The sequence below is a fragment of the Bos taurus genome, chromosome 21 (assembly GCF_002263795.3).
Source record: "Bos taurus isolate L1 Dominette 01449 registration number 42190680 breed Hereford chromosome 21, ARS-UCD2.0, whole genome shotgun sequence".
Classification (NCBI taxonomy): domain Eukaryota; kingdom Metazoa; phylum Chordata; class Mammalia; order Artiodactyla; family Bovidae; genus Bos; species Bos taurus.
In genome coordinates this window covers 6,412,366-6,433,004 of record NC_037348.1, presented here as the reverse complement: position 1 = coordinate 6,433,004, position 20,639 = coordinate 6,412,366, and the positions used below count along the sequence as shown (strand labels likewise).

The 20,639-nt window shown below is 44.9% G+C and overlaps 1 protein-coding gene across 3 annotated transcripts in view; it reads right to left on the bottom strand.

The window, feature by feature from the left end:
* ADAMTS17 (ADAM metallopeptidase with thrombospondin type 1 motif 17) overlaps positions 1-20,639 on the bottom strand; it is a 410,186-nt gene that overhangs the window by 308,917 nt on the left and 80,630 nt on the right. For all 3 annotated transcript variants that reach the window (XM_024982263.2, XM_024982261.2, XM_024982262.2), the window contains exons 5-6: positions 7,267-7,350; positions 6,435-6,592 (exon numbers count right to left, since the gene is read on the bottom strand). In XM_024982263.2, coding sequence (XP_024838031.1) covers positions 6,435-6,592; positions 7,267-7,350 — 242 coding nt within the window. The remainder of the gene's footprint in view (positions 1-6,434; positions 6,593-7,266; positions 7,351-20,639) is intronic.

Sequence of the window (20,639 nt, the reverse complement as noted above, 5' to 3'; positions counted from 1 at the left end):
CCAGGAGAATCCCATGGACAGAGGAGTCTGGAGGGCTATAGTCCATGGGGTCACAGTCAGACACAACTGAATGACTGAGCATAGAATGGAACAATGTAACCCATGCTTAACACCTCTCAGCAATACGTGGCTGCCCACACAGATGGAGCAAAACCTGCGTGTTCCCAGCACCAGCTCTGCTTCAGGCTGGCTATTCTACCTACCCACTAGACCGCAGAGTCCAGATCTGTAGGCATGAAGATTCCACGTGGGGTTCTGAGGTACGGAATACCCTGGTCGAGGCCACTGCCTCAGGCCTGCCAGGCACCCCAGACATCCTGCAAGCCCAGAGGAAGCGGCAGCCGGTGGGGTGTGGCAGCTTGGAGGGGCGGCCCTGAAGCTGGGCAAAGACAGCGGGAGGGAACTGGGCAGTGCCTTCGGCAACCCACCTGAGTGCTGCTGACTGTACTTCCAATCTTTCACAATAAACATGTATTTTGGTAATCAATTTTAAAACAGTTTTTAACAAAGGATAAAAGGAAGCCTTGAAGACCCCCATGCTTTTTACAACCCCCTCCAAAACCAAGGGAGCCTCCATGGAAATGGAGATGGAATAACCATAGGAAAACAAAGACTCGTGCCTTGATTTTTTCTGTCAAAGATGACTTTCAGAAGACTAATTACAGGCAATAGAGGGTGGCAAGGAAGATGCAGAGGCAGAGAGGCAACCCAATAAAATTAGGGACATAAATATATTCACTGGCCTTGTATTTAACTAACCCCAACTCAATTTTCTTGACCTGACACTCCCCACTGGAATGTTCTGAGCATGTCACACACACACACACACACACACACACCAGACTGGCCTGAGACCTCGCTCCAGGGTTTCCCAGAGCAAGCAACTGAAAGTGTCATCGCATTGCCTCACTTGGGCAAGGGGAGAAAGGCTGTGTGGGCATTAGTCTCATAGGAGAGAACTAAACAGGCTGACGGGGCTGCTGAGGGAACCGGCCGCACCTCCTCCTGTCCGGCTCTCCGGCCAGCTTGGGGGAAGACGCTTAAAGGGCACGGTGTGCCCTCTCATCCCGGCTTCCCTGTAGGGAAACAGGTGGTCCCAAGCGATGGACCCTGCAGCATCCCCTGCTGCTTCTCCCGAGGAGGTGGGTTCACAGGGGGCCAAGTTCAATTAGAGGCCTGCTTTGAAAGGGTCACCAAAACCTAAATCTTTCCTCCCCTTCCTGTTCAAGGTCCTTTCTCAGAAAAGGAAAGTAAAGCCATCCGCCTGCAGGGGCAGCTTCATCTCTAGGTTCTCTGGCTCCTACATGCCAGACCCACAAATACGGGCTGCAGGAGTCAACAGAGAAATGGAAAAGAAAAAATAAAAAAGGGAGGGTCGCAGTGCAGCTCTCCAGCCTTTACGTCTGCTCACATTCACATTCCACTGTTTCTACCTCAAGAAAAGGCTACATGGATCTACGGGCCAGAGCGGACTCCACGGATGTGTGAGCTGTACCGTCACACAGGCCCCTCACCCAGAAGCCTCCCATCCCCCAACCTGCTTTAACGCTCTGCTCAATGTCTTGAAATTCTTAACAATTTTTTAACATGGGATCCCATGCTGTCATTCTGCACTAGGCACAGGTTACATAGCTAATTCTGTATATCACCTATTGCCTGGCATACAGCTGGGGTTTCATAAATACTGACTCCTTTACTAAATGACTGGCATACATTTCCAGGCCACTTTCAACGTGCCTTATCAGCTCGCTGGTGGCCTCATCTCTCCCCAGTGTTTAAAAATGTAACGCCGCAGGTACCCACCAATCTGTCCCATAAGCAAGACCAAAGGCTGAGAGAAGACCATCCCTGGGGCTGGGTAGGGACTGGGTGGAGTCACATGGGAAGAAAAAGTGGAGGGACAGCTGGACACGTCCCAGTGGTCACACTCTGGACTGGCCATGCGTGTCCCTACAGCTATTTTCCAGGAGCATAGACCTGGGTCTCGGGGGTAAAACTCCTGGCTTTCTGGAGGAGATGTGGAGCCAAAGGTGAGGCCACGACAGGTGTGAAGCTCCCTGAGGCCCAGTCTGTGTATGTTCCGCCTGGTCCCCAGGCTCAATCTACTGAGAGGTCCCTGCTGGCCCCACAGGGCTGCAGCTGCTGGAGATACAGTGCCCACCACTCCTGTCTCAGCAGCTTCTGCTTGACATGTCATGCTCCCTTCTCAGCGGCTGGCCATCTGTACAGCTGGTGGGCGCCCAGGAGGATACGCTGTCGGGCTCAGCCACAGCCCAGACGGAAAACAAAAGGCGAAGAAACCACACCAGCCAGCCCCAGGACTGGAGGATGCTGGCCCCTGAATATGGCCCCTGAATACGCACGGCCTCCAGTTAGACCCTCGGTTCAGATTACTCCAGGGGGAAGGGCCGCTGGTCCACAGCGGCAGCTGCCTCGCACCCAACTTCCCTGTGAAGATGTCAGCCCATCAGTATTCCAGCCCAGGGAACCACAGCTCACAGCCTCTGATTTCTAAATGGTGCGTCTCAGTCCCATGGGCCTCCAGCCCTGGCTCCGTGGCCGCCACCCTGTCCTTGTAGGAGGGCTTCAGTGTAACGTCTCTGAGGACCCAGGAGACGGACAGCACCATTGGTTTAGTCCAGTGGCCCCACGGAAGCGAGAGGGACCAAGATTGCTCGAAAAGGAGAGAGGCAATGCTGGCAGGGCCGAGGCCTCTGCGTCTCTGCCTGCTGCTGAAGACACCTTGCCTTCCCAGGCCACCAGACATCCTCCTCACCGGCACCCACAACCCGTCTACAATCAGGACCACCCCCTCCAATGTGCTTAGTTAGAAAAGAACATTTTAAAAGATTTTTACTGTTGTAAAATAAGTTCTACGACAGTAAAACTTACCATCTTACCCATTTTTAAGTATACAGTTCTGCAGTGTCTGAACTGCAGGTATATTTACATTGTCCTGCAACATCTCCAGAACTCTTAGAAGAGTGAAATTCTATATCCATTAAACACCTCCCTATTCCATTCTCCCCGCAGCTCCTGGCCACTAACCATTTCTGTCTAAATGAATTTAACTTTTCTAGGTGTGTCATACGAGTGGGATCACAAAGGATTTGTCCTCTTATGACTGGCTTATTTCACTCAGCAAAATATCCTCCAGGTTCATGGTAACCAGTGTTAGAATTTCCTTCCTTCTTAAGGCGGAATACTATTCCATTTGTTGGAATACAAACAGCAACAAACACCAGACCCCATGTTTTGTTTACCCATTTCTCCATTGATGGACACTTGGGCTGCTCCCACATTACTTACCATTAGTAAGGTTGCTACGAATAGAGGTGTTTGAATACTTCTTTAAAACTCTGCTCTCAATGCTTCCAACGCTTTTAGAAGTGGACTTGTTGGACCATATGGCAGCTCTAGTTTTAATTTTTTGAGGAACTGCCATACCGTTTTTCACAATGGCTGCACCATTTTACATTCCCACCAACAGGACACAAGGGTTCCAATGCTTCTGCATCCTCGCCAACACTTGTTCTGTGGCCTGGTGTTTTGTTTTAATAATAGGCATCCTAATGTGTATGAGGTGTAAAGAGGAACATTTTTATGCAAAATATTTCCGGTATGGTAAATAAGCTGTTGGGACACAGGAAAAAGAGAAAGGAGAAAGCTGAATGGGAAGCATTCTAAGGCTGAGGGTGCATGCAGTCTCTCTCGTGGTGTTTTGTAAAAAGGCTAATCCAGTAGCTTTGTCAACACTAACTTTGGTAACATCTATTGCCTCTGATAAAAAGGCTATTTGTTCCCAAACCTAAACCCCTTGCAAGTATTTTCTCCCCCAGACAAGAAAGGAAATAGCAGGAAGGTGAATAACCAATATAGAGGAAATCCCCCTGGGTTATTCTCAACAAAACACCAGAATTTATACATTTCATATAGTATTTATAGAAACCACTTTCAAAGTAATAAACCTGGAAGTTTAGCTGCATATTCTAAAGGCGATATTACATAGAGCTCCTTTCTAGGAAAAGTTTGTACTACTCATTGAATTATCATTTGGAAAATCAATCACATTAATTTATAGTCACATATAGACAAGGTTCCCAAGGAACCATGCCTGCTCCCCAAATCAAACCCACTCTCAAAGGCTGCAGCCATATGCTCAGTACAATCTTCAGTGCTTTACTGAGTGCCCCAGAGGCTCCAAAAATCATTTGAAAGAGCATGGAAGCCTCTGATTAGTGAGTGTGGGGGCCAGAGCTGCTGAAGAGATGGCATCCAGGGGTTCCCATCACTGACAGGGGTGGGCAAACGTAGCTTAAAGCAAGTACAAGGTCAGGCTCACCCCTTATCTTTGGTGCCTAGTAGACCACCAGCCACATGAAGGCAATTGGAATTACTGAATAGACTTCCCAAATGTCCCATTATACATTTAATCACATCCTGTAGAAGCAGCAAGTGTTCTCATAAGGGATCAGTGTGCTGCAGATCACATTTTAACCCTTTAGGGTTCACAACCGATGAATCATCTACAAGTGTGATTAGGTATCTCTTTGGTGTCTGGTGGTGGCAATGTGCATGTTCTAGGTTTTTTGAGGAGAAGGCTAGTGAGCTATCATACCTGGTACCTGGTGCCTGAGGCTGAGATCACAGAACACATCTGGCTACCTTCAGGACATCATCAAGCCAGGGGCTTGTACATGGCCCAAGAGATGCAAACCGAGAGCCTTTCTGGGCTCAAACCCAATGTCTTAAACCAGATTTAACTCCTCTTAGAGGAGTAGGCTGTCTTCATGCTAAAGATACGGTAAACTGTTCCCTTTCTCTGAACTCAAAGAAAAAAGAAAGCATATAATTTTGAAAGTAGTTTCTTAAAAAACAAAATCTTAAAACCAAGGTTGATACATTCATTCAAAAAGTGAAACATTGTATTTTAATCTAATGGGTTAAATTATCATGAATCATTTCCACATATTTTCTAAAAGGGGATTTTGGTGTGAACTCATAATACATTTTATTTATATTACTGAGGTAAAACAATCAAGGAAAATCAGTTTTTCTAAGAGAGATTTGAGACAGGAAAAAATTAAATAGCCACATCTATACCTACAGTGAGTTGAATTGTGTCCCCAAAAAGACATGTTTAATTCCTAACCCCCGGTCCCAGGGAATGTGATCTTATTCGGAAAGAGAGTCACTGCAGCTGTAATCAAGTTAAGATGAGGCCACACTGCATTAGGCTGGGCCCCAGTCCAGTGACTGGTGTCCTTACAGAAGAGGGAAACGTGGACACAGGGAGAACACCACGGGACGATGGGGGAGAGACTAGAGAGATGCACCCACAAGACTGGGGATGCCCAGGACTGCAGCCGCCTCCGCAAGTTAGGGAGGAGGAGGGATCCTGCCTCCTGGCTTCAGAGAGAGCAAGGCCCTGCCCACACCTTGACTTCAGACTCCTGGCCTCCAGAACTGTGAGAAAATACATTTCTGGTTTTTTGAAGCCACACATTTTGTGGTAGTTGGTTACTGCCGCCCTAGAAAACTAAAATAACGTTGCTGCCGTCTACACAGAGAGATGCCATTGATTACTACTGTCCAGCAGGGTCCCTAGCTTCCCTCTCAACCAGGAAGAGTACATCCAGCTCTGCAGACGTGAAGCTCAGCTCCTGGCTTCAAATGGAGCCTCTCTGTGAATCCCATGGGCCTCTGTGCCTGCTGCTGTGTCCTGAGAGTGCCCATAGATGGGGCTGTACACAGCACACACATTCACCTACGTGGACTTCTTGAAGCTGCCTTGCACTGGGCTCAGTTGCTTCAGTCGTGTCCTACTCTTTATGACCCCGTGGACTGCAGCCCGCCAGACTCCTCTGTCCATGGGATTCTCCAGGCAAGAATTACTGGAGTGGGTTGCCATGCCCTCCTCCAGAGGATCTTCCTGACCCAAGGATCGAATCCACGTCTCCTACATCTCCTACACTGCAGGTCGATTCTTAACCGCTGAGCCACTGGGGAGCATGGACTTCCCTGAACAGGAAAACTGGGGGCATCCACTCCTTCCAGTTAGGAAGCAGCCTCATACACAGGTGAGCTCTTTCCAGTGAGCTTTATATTTGGTGTTGGGAAGAGGTAGTAGACAAATTTTCTTGAGTTTTAAGAGTCTTGGGTAACTAGAATTCAGTAGTTTTATATTCATAACAGCAATAACAATAATAATAGCTAATACTTTTGTCCTTACTTTGGGGCACTATGAAAGTGCTTCCCATGGTCATTTAATCCTCACATCTCAGAGGCAGAGCTATCATTTATCCCCATCTTACAGATGAGGAATTCAAGGTTCAGACAAGTGCCCAAAGGTCTGATTTCCAAGCCTGAATTTCTCTCCCATGGGAAATGCCTTCCCTCTCAAGTCTGCAGCCCCAGGCCGAGTCCAGCTTTACCTGGTCACGAAAACAGCAGCATCCACGGGGGGCGTGTCATCCTTGCCTCCTGGAACCTGGTTGTTGCCGAGGTACCGTGCACCTCCGTACTCTTCATTCTGCCAGTGACAGAAGCTCTCCAGGGACCGCTCACCATGATGCCCAATGGACAACTTGGCCTAAAAGAAATCGGGGGGCGGTTACAGAAGCAACTTCCCAGGGAAGCCAGAGTTTATGCTCAGACCACAGTGCGGGTATTAAGGAAGAGACAGGGGCTCGCAGGGGCATTATTCAATGTCACCTGCCCACAGCGCTGGTAGGCAGATGCAGAGACCCAGAGAGAGGCTACCAGGGCCTTACCTAGAAGTTAGGATGAAGACTATCTTATTAAAGATAAGCTTTCTTCTTTTTAGCAAACTGAAGAGCATACCCAATGTTCTCATGTGCACTGCTTAACTCTTTAGGTAACACTTTCATAAGGAAACGCACTCAAGACCAGAAAACGATGCTACAGTGCACCAAATTCAGCCTGAAGCTTGGGTATAGCTCCAAAAGGCTAGCCATGATCGCAAACATCAACTCTGCACCCGGGAGACACGGGGGAATGAAGGGGGGGGACAAAGGTCCACTGCTCAGGGCTCCCCGAGAGGCTGCGGTTACGTGCACGCCAGCAGCAGTGCCCGTTCGCCTCCCACCAGGCATCCCTGGTCGCTGGCCTGGGGCACACTGCTGCCACCTGACAGCCAGGGACAGAGGGCAAGACAAAACACCCGGGCCCTCCTCAGCACTCAGCAGCCGCTAAGAAGCCTAAGGACCAGATTCGTCTCCTGTAACTGTGCTGACGGACACTTACAGGGCGTTGTCGTAGCAGGACAAGCTTGGTAACCTGAATGTTTACTTTAATTCCAAGGCTCTGGTGCTGAAACATATTGTATACCTGTCAAGAGAGAAAAAAAGAAATGTAGAGAGATACCAAAAAAAAAAAAATAGCAGTATCCTAAAACAAACAAAGATATTAGGTAAAAACTAAGGATATCTGAACAAACTATGGACGTCAGTCAATAATAATCAACAACACTACCTCATTAGTTATAATAAACATATCATATTAATGTAAGATGTCAAAAACGGGAAATTGTGAATGGGAATTCAATGTACTGTCAATTTTTTAATAAATCTAAAACATAAAATATAAATGAATGAAATATAAATATATTCATGTATAAATTAATGAAATATAAATTATATTCATTAAATGTTAATTACTTAAAAATATTTTTTAAAAACTGTGTTCTTCCAGTACAAAAAAATCTAAATATATGATTTGCAATCATATATATATATATATATATATATGAAATTCAAATTTCAATGTTCATAGATATTTACTGGAACAAAAAATACATACACGTAAGATTTATAACCCAGATTTTATTTAAAAGGCCTTCTGAGACAAAAAAAATTCCCATAAATATAAATTCCTCAAAAGAAACTTGCATAACAGGAAACTCTGGAATCACATACATGTGAGGGCATACAAGCTTACATACAAAGACCAATTGGAAATAGGCTGGTTGAAAAAAAAATACATAGGATGGGTGAATTTGAAAAAAAAAAAAGAAATGGTTTCAGCTGATTCTGGGGTTTCCTGCAGGAGGGTGAAGAGGATCTTCATGACGGTAGGGGCAAAGTCCGTGCCTGTGGCCCTCTGCCACGTGCCAATCTGCATCATCCCTAACCCTCCTCACAACCCATCACAGGTGGTGTCTGCACCAACCTCGACTGAATGAAATCAAGCCACTCGCTCCGGACTCACAGTCAGTCAGCTATGACCACAATCCAAATCTAGCCTTGTCCAGCCATAAAGGCCACATTCCTGTTTTACCTTAAGTCCTCATTCTAACCAAAGTTCGTCATGAGATACAGTAACAGAAAAGCATAAACAAAAACAAAACTTGTCGCTCAGTCGTGTCCGACTCTTTGTGACCCCATGGACTGTAGCCTATCAGGTTCCTCCATCCATGGGATTTTCCAGGCAAGAGTGCTGGAGTGGATTGCCATTTCCTTCTCCAGGGGATCTTCCCAACCCCGGAATCGAACCCGGGTCTCCCGCATTGCAGGCAGACACTTTACCATCTGAGCCACCAGGGAAGCCCATAACAGAAAAGCATATGCCCCCTTAATCTGCACCTCTTGTTGGTAGAACTTAGTTACAGGGGTCTCAACGTCAAGAAGTCACAGAATTCAAGGGGAAGAAGGATAGGAAAAGTCAAGTAAGACAGAAGAATGAAAGTTGATGTAGACAGAAAAAAAAAAAAATCGGATTTGAGGACCCCAAGATCATGACATCCTCCTGAGTTCCTTCTCAGGAGAGAGTGGGATGCAGGGAGGCAGAGTGGAGTAGGTGATAAAGGTAGCAGTATAAGATAAGAAGGAAAAGCTAAGAACCTTTTAAATATTCCCTTTTCCTTTTAAATTAGGAAAATACTTTGGTTTCATTATGTCCTTTTCCCAATGTTATTAATATATAATTGCCTTAGGTTCAGGTATACAACATGATGTTGATGCTGGGAAAGATTGAAGGCAGGAGGAGAAGGGAACATGAGGATAAGATGGTTGGATGGCGTCACCGACTCAATGGACATGAATTTGTGCAAACTCTGGGAGACGGTGAAGGACAGGGAAGCCTGACGTGCTGCAGTCCATGGGGTCACAAAGAGTCAGATGTGACTGAGCAACTGAATAACAATATAACATTATGATTATATATCCTATATACCACAGTATATATAATATAGTAAATATATACATATCTCAAAATGATTACCACAGTAAGTTTAGTTAACATGCCTCAACCCACACAGTTACAACTGTTTTTCTTGTGAAAGAACTTTTAAGACCTACTGTCTTAGCAACTCTCTGGACTTCCCTGGTGGCTCAGATGGTAATGAATCTGTCTGCAATGTGGGAAACCCAGGTTTGATCCCTGGTACAGAAAGATCCCCTGCAGAAGGGAATGGCAACCAACGTAAGTATTCTTGCCTGGAGAATTCCATGGACAGAGGAGCCTGGCAGGCTACAGTCCGTAGGGTCACAAAGAGTCAGACACAACTGAGAGACTTTCACTCTTCGCAGCTTTCAAATATATGATACTATAGTCCTGTTAACTATAGTCACCATGTTGTACATTACATCCCCAGGACTTATTTATCTTATAACTAAAAGCTTGCACCTTTGACCACCTCCACCCATATCCCTACTCTCAGCCTCTGGGAACCACCAATCTGTTCTCTGTATCTATAAGTTCAGGTTTTTTTTTAGATTTCACTTATAAATGAGATCATACTATATCTGTTTCTAACTTACTTCACTTGATTTTGGATATGTTACTTTTTTTCTGATAGACGTAATCTAGAGGGAGAATTTTTCAGCAGGGGCATTAAAACTTTCTCTCCAGTACATCAGCAGCAACATAAAGCAATGGCTACAGCCGACAGCACGGCCACAGTTAATCCAGGCCCTGTGAAGCTGGGCACACCACTGGGCATGGAAGCAGCAGAAACCAGGCATGCAGTGTTTGAGCATGTGTGCGACAAAGGAATTAGCTGTGTCAGTGCTTGGACTTTTCTCTTTGAAAGCTATTATTAAAGCAAAACAATCTTTGTGTAATTTAATATTCTTTCCCACAAGGAAAAAGACAACATATTCAGTTCTTCTGTTCTCACTCCCTCCTTCCAAAACTTTTTCTTTCCTTAAGAACAAAATTGCAGTCATTTTTTAAATTCTGGATCATCTGTAGGCCAATTCTGAAGTCATGCCTTAGCTACCTATCCCCAAACCTGGGTGAAGAAAGGAAAAGCACATAACTTTTTCCTTGTTTTGATATTCTGAGAACCACCCAATGGCTATAAATCAAATTTTTCCAGAAATATTCAGCCTTAGGATTGGGCCCAAACTAGAAAACCTCAATTCAAAACATGAAAACTGGGAAGAATAAAAACTTTAAATTATGAGGGAGAAAATTCAAGTCACAGAGGGTTTCAAAGCGCAATCGAAACATTGCCTTTAACAGTAACACCAGCCAAAGACATTAAAGAATACTGCAGGTTTAAAGGAACAACACAGGAAACCGGTTCTCAGGGTGTTCTGACACACCCCCTGAAAGCAGCATGAAGAATGGAGCCTGACCGGAATGATGCAGGTTTCAGCAAGGACAGAACCATGGGGACAAACTCCCTCCTCAGAATTGCTGGGTTCTTCCTCTCCACCTGAGGACACTTCGGCACATTCTGTATAAGGCTCAGGTGCCATCCTTGGAACAAATACACAAAAAAATACATGAGCTGGAGCAGGAGAAAAGCTTCATGCTCCAGGAGCTGGGATGGAGGGCAAGATGGGGACCTGCTTAATGAGCACTGAGTTTCAGTCTTGCCAGATAACAAAGTTCTCAGGTTTGGTTTTTCAACAATGTGAATACATGTAACCATCCGGAATTGCACACTTAATGACTAAAATGGTCAATTCTGCTATGTGCATTTACCAAATTAAAACTTTTTCATTAGCTAACTTAATAAGCCTCATGCTCTCAAGATGTTCTCTAGGAAGCCTGCAGGAAGCTACTGGCTTTGATGTGTAACCGGGAGGCTCACGTTCAGGAGAGCAGGTATGGAAACCTGATCGCGGCTGAAGCGTCTTGTCCCGGGGGCAGAGCACGCTCCCGCAAAGCCGGGCAGACACGCGTTCTCCCGCCGGGGCCGGGGCCAAGCCAGGCTGGCCAGCTGAAAACCCGACAGCACCCCAGAACACAAAGCACCAGGCCTCAGAGACGTGTAGCAAAGGCTGCCTGTCTTCCTCGCCTGTGTGGAAATGCACGCTCGGGAGAGCCGTGGAGGTGGCGGCCTCATGGTCTTTAGGGAGACACCTGGCTGGAAAGGAAGCAGCGCAGCGATGTCTGGAGTCTGTCCCGCTCTGGCTGGCTGCGTCCTGGCACGCTCAGAGCCCCGGCTGTGTCCACCGCATCGGCACCCGGGCGCCTAGCCGGAGCCCTGCAGCCAGCAGTGCAGCGACCTGGGGACACCGTCAGGGAGGGGCAGACAGGGACAGGTGATGGAGCACGTGGAAGGAACTGGTCCAAAGGCTGGGTAGGGGTGCTGTTCGCAACTCCAGGCCTGTGGGGTGGGCGGGGAGGGTGCTCACAAGAGCACCACCTACCAGCATGACTCAGGGCCTCCCTAGGGACACAGCGGAACCAGAGGTGACACGCTTACATCGCCGGCTGCACCCACCCAGGCCCCACCCTGGAGGGAACTATATTCTCTAGCAGTCCCTCTGACCAGGGTCCCTGAAGCAGCAGCAACACCCCCTGGGCACAATTTGGAAATGCATTCTGGAGCCCACCCCAGACCCAATGAATCAGACAGCCAAGGGAGAGACAAGCCGTCTACATCCACCAAGCCCCCCAGGATCCCTAGGCTGTGGGAACCAGTGAGCCTTTGAACACACCGCTGGTCTCTGCTCACCAGAGAGAGGCTTGTTGTATGTTTCACATGGTAATTGAGTCAAATTGATGTCATTTTTCCTCCAAACAGAACTCGCCTGGAATGTCTCAGGTTTTCGTTCCACTCTGTGGTTGTTAAGGAAGCTAAAAACAACCAAAGCTCTGTCAAGTGGCCCCATTTTCCAGCTTGGCTGCCCAGACCCAGGGCTTCGAGTGTCAGCACCACCTGTTTCCGTCTGCAATTTGTTCTTTAAAATATTCCTGCTCCAGTGTCACCACCACCCCCAAGCAAAGGCAAATCAAGTCATGCATATAAAAAAGACACTACCGCACATTTGGAAAATCAGCCAGATTTTCAAATCACTCAGAGCACAGGCTGCAGCTTGCTGACAGCTCAGAGATCCAGGTCTGGGCGAAGTGTCTCTCACACATAACCACACAGGTAAGCATACTTGCAATGTGAAGAGGACTGCTGGAACACACAACCCAGCGGGACCCTATCTCCCTCTCAGCCAGGAGGGAGGGATCTTTTAAGACACAACTGACCCGTGCAGCAGCCTTCCAGCTCACTCACAGCGAAGCTGAGCGCCGGGGCACCACGCCTCGCCCTCCCGTCACCCACGGAAGCACCTCTCCCTCTGCCTCCCAGATGCCAGGATGACCCTACTGGCCAGCTCCTTATGTCAGGACAATGCCTTCCCTTCTAAATAGAGGGTCAATCATCACAGAGATGTCCTTAACTGCCCTGGTCACTTGTTACCACCTGGATCTTTGTGTAGCATTTTTTAAAATTTGCACACAAATCTTATGGAACTGTCTGCTGGGTGCTCTTGGTTGGCACCACCACATGAGGTCTATGAGGATGGGAAGTGTCGTGGTCCCTGCTTGATCCCTAGAAAAGTCCCCAGTGCACATTAGATACCCAGTAAAAATATAACTGAATGGAATTACTGAGTGTATTTCATTTTATTTTTTATAGTGATAAAATACATACAGGGTTTCCCAGGGGGTGCAGGTGGTAAAGAATCCACCTGCCAATGCAGGAGATGCAAGTGGGTTCAATCCCTGGGTCAGGAAGATTCCCTGGAGGAGGAAAGGACAACCTGCTCTAGTATTCTTACCTGGAAAATGCCATAAACAGAGGAGCCTGGCAGGCTACAGTCCACGGGGTCACAAAAAAAGTCAGACACGACTGAGCAACTGGGCACACACATAATACATAAAACATAACATTCACCGTCTTAACCACTGTTAAGTACACAGTTCAGTGGCATTAAATGCAATGTTGTCATTGTGCTCCCGTCACTACATCCATCTTCGCAGCCTTTCTGTCTTCCCAGACTGAACCTCTGCATCCATTCAACAACGACTCACTCCCCTCTCCCCTTAGTCCCGGCAACCCACCACTACTTTCCGTGTCTATAAATAAGACTACAGCAGGCACCTCTTATGAGTGGAGTCATATAGAATCTGTCTTTTTATGATTGGCTTATTTCCTTACCATAATGTGCTCAAGGTTCACCTACATTATAGCATGTGGCAGAGTTTCTTCCCTTCTTAAATTTGAATCATATTCAATTATATATGTGTGCTTATATATATATATATATATATATATACACACATACACACACATTTTTGCCTATCCTTCAATGGATATTTAGGTTGTTTCCTCCGTTTGTGAATTATTTGTGAATAATGCTGCCATGAATAAATAAATATCTCTTGGAGACTCTGCTTTCATTTTGTGTATATACCCTGAAGTGGAACCACAGAATCATGTACCTTGTGCTGCTGCTGCTAAGTCGCTTCAGTCGTGTCCCACTCTGTGCGACCCCATAGACGGCAGCCCACCAGGCTCCCCCATCCCTGGGATTCTCCAGGCAAGAACACTGGAGTGGGTTGCCATTTCCTTCTCCAATGCATGAAAGTGAAAAGTGAAAGTGAAGTCGCTCAGTCATGTCTGACTCTTAGTGACCCCATGGACTGCAGCCCACCAGGCTCCTCCGTCCATGGGATTTTCCAGGCAGGAGTACTGGAGTGGGGTGCCATTGTGTATCTTGTGAGTGAACCTCTTTCATGCTCTGGCCTGTGTAGAGTCTGGACACTCTGCTGAGATGTTTTAAATTTTTCTCTTTTGGCTAAGGATGCTGTTTTCATTGGGGAAACCTCCCTCACTGGGTGAGCTCTGGACAAAGGAAGGAACCCTCTTTCTACTGCAGAAACCAAAACAGGTGAAAACTCACTGTGCCTGCCACAGAAGCCTTGGCGGGGTGCCGGCAGTGGAGAGACGGTCCCAGGACACACAGTGGCTCCAGGACCATGGCCACACTCCTGCAGAGCTCAGCCCTGCTCTCTCCTGCTGCCTGGCCTCCCTCCCTGCAGCCTCCTGCCCTTTACCTTCCCCCAATTCTGATGCTGGTGACCCAGCCTCCCTTTTGATTCTGGGCTCCTCGGTACACACCTCCTAAACACAATTCCACTTCTGCTTCAGTTAGCCCAGGTGCAGTTTCTTCTCAGTTCAGTTCAGTCACTCAGTCGTGTCCGACTCTTTGTGACCCCAAGAACCGCAGCACACCAGGCCTCCCTGTCCATCACCAGCTCCTGGAGTTCACCCAAACCCATGTCCATTGAGTTGGTGATGCCATCCAATCATCTCATCCTGTCATCCCCTTCTCTTTCCACCTTCAATCCTTCCCAGCATCAGGGTCTTTTCCAACAAGTCAGTTCTTTGCATCAGGTGACCAAAATATTGGAGTTTCAGCTTCAACATCAGTCCTTCCAATGATCAGGTCTGATCTCCTTTAGTATGGACTGGTTGGATCTCCTTGCAGTCCAAGGAACTCTCAAGAGTCTTCTCCAACACCACAGTTCAAAAGTGTCAATTTTTTGGTGCTCAGCTTTCTTTATAGTCCAACTCTCACATCCATACATGACTACTGGAAAAACCATAGCCTTGACTAGACAGACCTTTGTTGGCAAAGTAACATCTCTGCTTTTTAATAAGCTTAGTCTAGGTTGGTCGTAGCTTTCCTTCCAAGGAGGAAGCAGTTTCTTCTGCTTACAGTCAAAACCCTTGACTGAGCCAAGCTCACTCTTCTCTGGGTTACAGAGCTCCTTTCTTCCCTGTTTTAAAACAGGACCACTCTGCCTGATGCCAGGGTTCTTTTATTACCTCTTCCATGCTTCACAAGTCCTCAAAAACACCAAAGTGGTTCTGTTCTCATCCTTTCCTCTGGTTCTCTACAGACTGACTCAACAGGACTCAGAAGAGAATTCATTCGCGGCAGCCAAGCATGCTCTCACAACAGTTCTTGCCCACTGAACTTGTTTTATCAGCTCCATCTTGATACCTCCTCCGTGAAGGACAAGGTGTGAGCTGGGAAGAGAGATGGGGCAGAGAGGGACCACCCATAGAACAGGGTGGGAGGTGTAAATATGTAATTGTATTTATGTAAAAACACTTCCTGCCAGAGTTTAGGACACCACATCTGTGTGATATGCTTAGAATACAAAAGGCTTTTCAGAAGTAAATTAATCGAGGAATTAGAAAGGGAAAGCCAGTGTTGACACAACTCCAGTGCTAAATCCTTTGCACAGGATGTTAGAAAATGGTATTAATCACTCATTTATGAGTTCACAGTGCCACAAAAATTTCTTGATTCTCTACACATGTCCAAGGCTCTGGGGAAACAACAATGAAGGCACATACAGCCCTATCTTTGAGCTTATAGATGGCGCAGACAGACAGTCAGCAGGGTGGGTTCTTAAAAAATCCTGTTACATATGCAGTACACGAAATTTACATTTTTAAGTGTATGGTTTAGCAGCATTCAGTACACTCACACTGTTGTGGAACAGTCACTATTTTCCATCTACAGAACACTTTCATCTTCTCTAGTTGAAACTCTGCAGCTATTAAACACGAACTCCCCACTCCCTGCCCCACTGTAGCCCCTGGTAAGCACCATTCTGCTTTCTGTCTCTGTGAATTTGACTACTCCAGGGACCTCCCTTGAGTGTAATCATACAGTGTTTGGACAGTATCCTTTTGTGACTGGATTATTTCATTTAACAAAATGTTCTGAGGGTTCATCCATGTTGTAGCATGATCAGAATTTCATTCCTTTTTTAGGCTGAATGATAATTGAGTGTATATACCATATTTTGTGAATCCCTAACGAGATGGGACTACCAGACCATCTTACCTACCTCCTAAGAAATCTGAATGCGGGTCAAGAAGCAACAGCTAGAGCCTTACTTGGAACAAATAACTGGTTCAAAATTGGGAAAGGAATATGACAAGGCTGTATACTGTCCCCCTATTTAACTTCTAGGCAGAGTACATCATGCAAAATGCTGGGCTGGATGAATCACAAGTGCTAGAATCAAGAGTGCTGGGAGAAATATCAACAATTTCAGATATGCAGATGATATCACTCTAATGAAGAAAGTGAAGAGGAACTAAAGAGCCTCTTGATGAGGGTGAAAGAGAAAAGTGAAAAAGGTGGCTTAAAACTCAACATTCAAAAAACGAAGATCATGGCATTTAGTCCCATCACTTCATGGCAAATAGATGGGGAAACAGTGGAAACAGTGGCAGATTTTATATTGGGGAGGGGCTCCAAAATCATTGGGGATGGTGACTGCAGCCATGATATTAAAAGATGCATGCTCCTTGGAAAGAAAGCAATGACAAACCTAGATAGCATATTAAAAAGCAAAGGCGTCACTTTGCCGACAAAATTCCGAATAGTCAAAGCTATGGTTTTTCCAGGAGTCGTGTATGGATGTGAGGCTGGACATAAAGAAGACTGAACACTGGAGAATTAATACTTTTGAACTATACTCGAGAAGTATACTGGAGAAGATATACTGGAGATATACTGAAGAAGATATATTGAAGATACTGGAGAAGACTCTTTAGAGTCCCTTGGGCAGCAAGAAGATCAAACCAGTCTATTCTAAAGGAAATCAACCCTAATATTCATTGGAAGGACTGATGCTGAAAGTCTAATTCTCTGACCACTTGATGCAAAGAGCTGACTCATTCGGCTGAGTCTGGGGAAAAGACCCTGAGGCTGGGAAAGACTGAAGACAAAAAGAGAAGAGGGTAGCAGAGGATGAGATAGTTAGATAGCATCACTGACTCAATGGACATGAATTTAAAAAAACTCTGGGAGATAGTGACGTACAGCAAAGCCTGGTGTGCTGCAGTCCCTGGGGTTGCAAAGAGTTAGACGTAACTTAGCAGCTGAACAACAACCACCACAGCAACCACATTTTGTCCACCTATTCATCCTTCAGTGGACACTGAGTTACTTCCTCCTTTTGACTATTCTGAATAATGCTGCTATGAGTGTGGGCGTACAAGTTCATGACCTTGCTTTCATTTCTTTTTGGTTTATACTCAGAAGTGGATCATATTATAAATTCTATTTTCTTAAGAACTATCACACTGTTTTCCAAAGGAGTTACCACATTTTACGGTCCCAAGAAAAGTACACAAGGCTGCCATTTCTCCACATCCTTGTCAACACCTATTATTTTACACTGTTTTAGTAATAGCATTTCAGTGGGAGTGATGTAATATCTCCCTGGGGTTTAGATTTGCATTTCCCTAACGATCAGTGACACTGAATATCTTTTCATATGATACACAAATTATAAGATTTGTATATCGTCTTGGAGAAATGTCTATCTAAGTCCATTTTAAAATGAGGTTGTTTGGTTTTCATTGTTGTTGAAATCTCTGTATATTCTGGGTATCATCAGGTATGTAACTTGTACATATTTTCTCCCATTTTGTGCTCTGCCTTTTTACTTTGTTGACTGTGTCCTTTGGTGTACAAAAGTTTTAAAATTTGGTGAAGACCAATTTACCTGCTTTCTTTTGTTGACTGTGCCTTTGGTATAATATGCAAGAAATTATTATCAAATGAATGTCATGAAGTTTTCCCTTTTAGGATTTTTATAGTTTTTAAGCTCTTACATTCATGTCTTTAACCCAATTTGAATTAGTTTTTGTATATCATGTTAGGTAAGGGTCCAACTTCATTCTTTTGCATGAACATATCCAGCCTTGCTATTACCATCTGTTCAAAAGGCTGTTGTGTTCCTACTGAATGGTCTTTGTAGTCTTGTTGAAAAGCATTTGACTACAAACGTCAGAGTATATTTCTGGGCTCTGTATTCTATTCCATCCATCGGTATGTTTGTCTTTATGCCAGTATCACAGTTTTTTGAGTACTACTGTTGCTCATTCACTAAGTCGTGTCCCACTCTTTGCAACCCCAGGGACCGTACCACGCCAGGCTTCCCTGTCCTTCACTATCCCACGGAGCTAGCTCAAACTCATGTCCATTGAGTCAGTGATGTCATCCAAGCATCTCATTTCCTGTTGCCCCCTTTCCTCTTGCCCTCAATCTTTCCCAGCATTGGGGTCTTTTACAATGAGCCAGCTCTTCGAATCAGGTGACCAAATTATTGTCAATTATTGACCAAGTATTATCATCGTCAGTCTTTCCAATAAATACTCAGGATTGATTTCCTTTACATTTGTAGTACTTTGAAATCAGGAAATATAAGGCTTTCAAGTTTGTTTTTCTTGCCAAGATTGTTTTGGCTGTTCAGGGTCTCTTGAGATATTAATTTCTCAATTTCTACAAGGAAAAATGTTGTTAGGATTTTGCTAGTGACTGCATTGAGTCTGTACATTTCTTTGGGCAATATTGACATCTTACTGATAAAACTTCCAATCCACCAACATCAATGTCTTTCCATTTATTTATGTTTTATTTCTTACGTCAATGTTTTCTAGGTTTTAGTGTACAAGTTTTTCACCTCTGATTAATGTGTAAGTACTTTATTCTTTTTCACATTTTTGCAAGTGGAATTGTTTTCTTAATTTCTTTTTCAGATTGTTCAATTTTGGGTACAAAAATATCACTGGTTTGTGTGTATTGGTTTTGCATCCTGCTAATGTGCTGGATTATTTTATTAGTGCTGATTTTTGTGCCTTAGTACTTCATGATTTTCTATAGGGCTCATGCTATCTGTAAACAGATAATTTTACTTCTTCCTTTCCTAATTGGATGCCTTTTATTTCTTTTACTTGATTAACTGCTCTGGCTATGACTTCCAGTATTACATAGGACAGAAGTAGTGAAAGAAATCATCCTTGCCTTGTTCTTCATCTTAGAGAAAAAGCTTTCAATCTATCACCCTTGAGTATGACATTCACTAAGGGTTTTTCATATATGGGTTTTATGATGTTGAGGTACCTTCCTTTTATTCCTATTTGCTGAATTTTTTTTTTTATCACGAGAGATAGATGAATTTTAGCAAATAGTTGTTTTTTCATCAACTGAGATGATTGTTTTTTTCCTTCCTTCTGTTACTGTGGTATATTACATTCCTCAATTTTGTATGTTGAACCATCCTTGAATTCCAGAAATAAATCCCACTTTGTCATGGTGCATGATATGATTTTGGTTTGCTAGTATCTTGTTGAGAATGTTTGCAATAATATTCAAAAGGGAAATTTTTTCCTTATTCATAAGAAACTATAGTACTCTTAGACTGTCTTTATCTGGCTTTCATTAGAGGGCAATGCTATCCTCATAGAAAAGAGAAAGCATTTTCACCTTTTCAGTTTATTAGAAGAGTTTGAGGAGGATTAATTAATTAGTTCTCCTTTAAATCGGATAAGGCAATGGCACCCCACTCCAGTACTCTTGCCTGGAAAATCCCATGGACGGAGGAGATTGGAGGGCTGCAGTCCATGGGGTCGCTGAGAGTTGGACACGACTGATCGACTTCACTTTCTCCTTTAAATGTATGGTATAATTTACCAGTTAAGCTGTCAGGTTCATGGCTTTCCTTTGTCCGGAGATTATTGATTACTGATTTGATCTCCCTTTTAGCTACAGATCGACTCAGATTTTCTATGTCTTTGTGATTAAGTCTTGGTGAGCTTTGTGTTTCTAGGTATTTGCCTAGTTCATCTAGGTTTAGCTAATTAGATAGTGTACAGTGGCTCACTGTATTCTCTTATAACTCATTTTGGTTCTACAGAATTGACAGTCATGTCCCTGCATTCATTTCTTTTTTTTTTTTTTTTTTTTTAAATTCTTTCTGCCGCCGCGCAGTAAACTCCACCCACCAGCCCGGCGGCTGCGGCGGTGACGCGCGCTGTTTGCCCCTCCCCCCCTGCATTCATTTCTGATTTTAGTAATTCAAGATTTTTCACTAATCGGTTTGCTGTTGTTGAGTCGTTAAGTCACGTCCAACTCTTTGTGGCCGCATGGACTGCAGCCCACCAGGCTCCTCTGTCTTTCACTACCTTGTGGAGTTTGCTCAAATTCATTTCCACTGAGTCAGTGATGCTATATAACCATCTCATTCCCAGTATCAGCGTCTTTTTGAATGAGTTGGTTCTTTGCATAAGGTGGCCAAAATATTGGAATTTCAGCTTCAGCATGAAGCTTCAGTCCTCCTAATGAATACTGATTTATTTCCTTTAGGTTTGACCTCCTTGCAGTCCAAGGGACTTTCAAAAGTCTTCTACAGCACCACAGTTCAACTCTTTGGCACTCAGACTTCTTTGTGGTCCAGCTCTCATATCTCTATATGACTACTGGAAAAACCAGTAGTGTGTAGACTTTTGTCCGCTTTGACTACAGTGAAGAACAGGGAAGCCTGGTGTGCTGCTGTCCACGGGGCTGGCA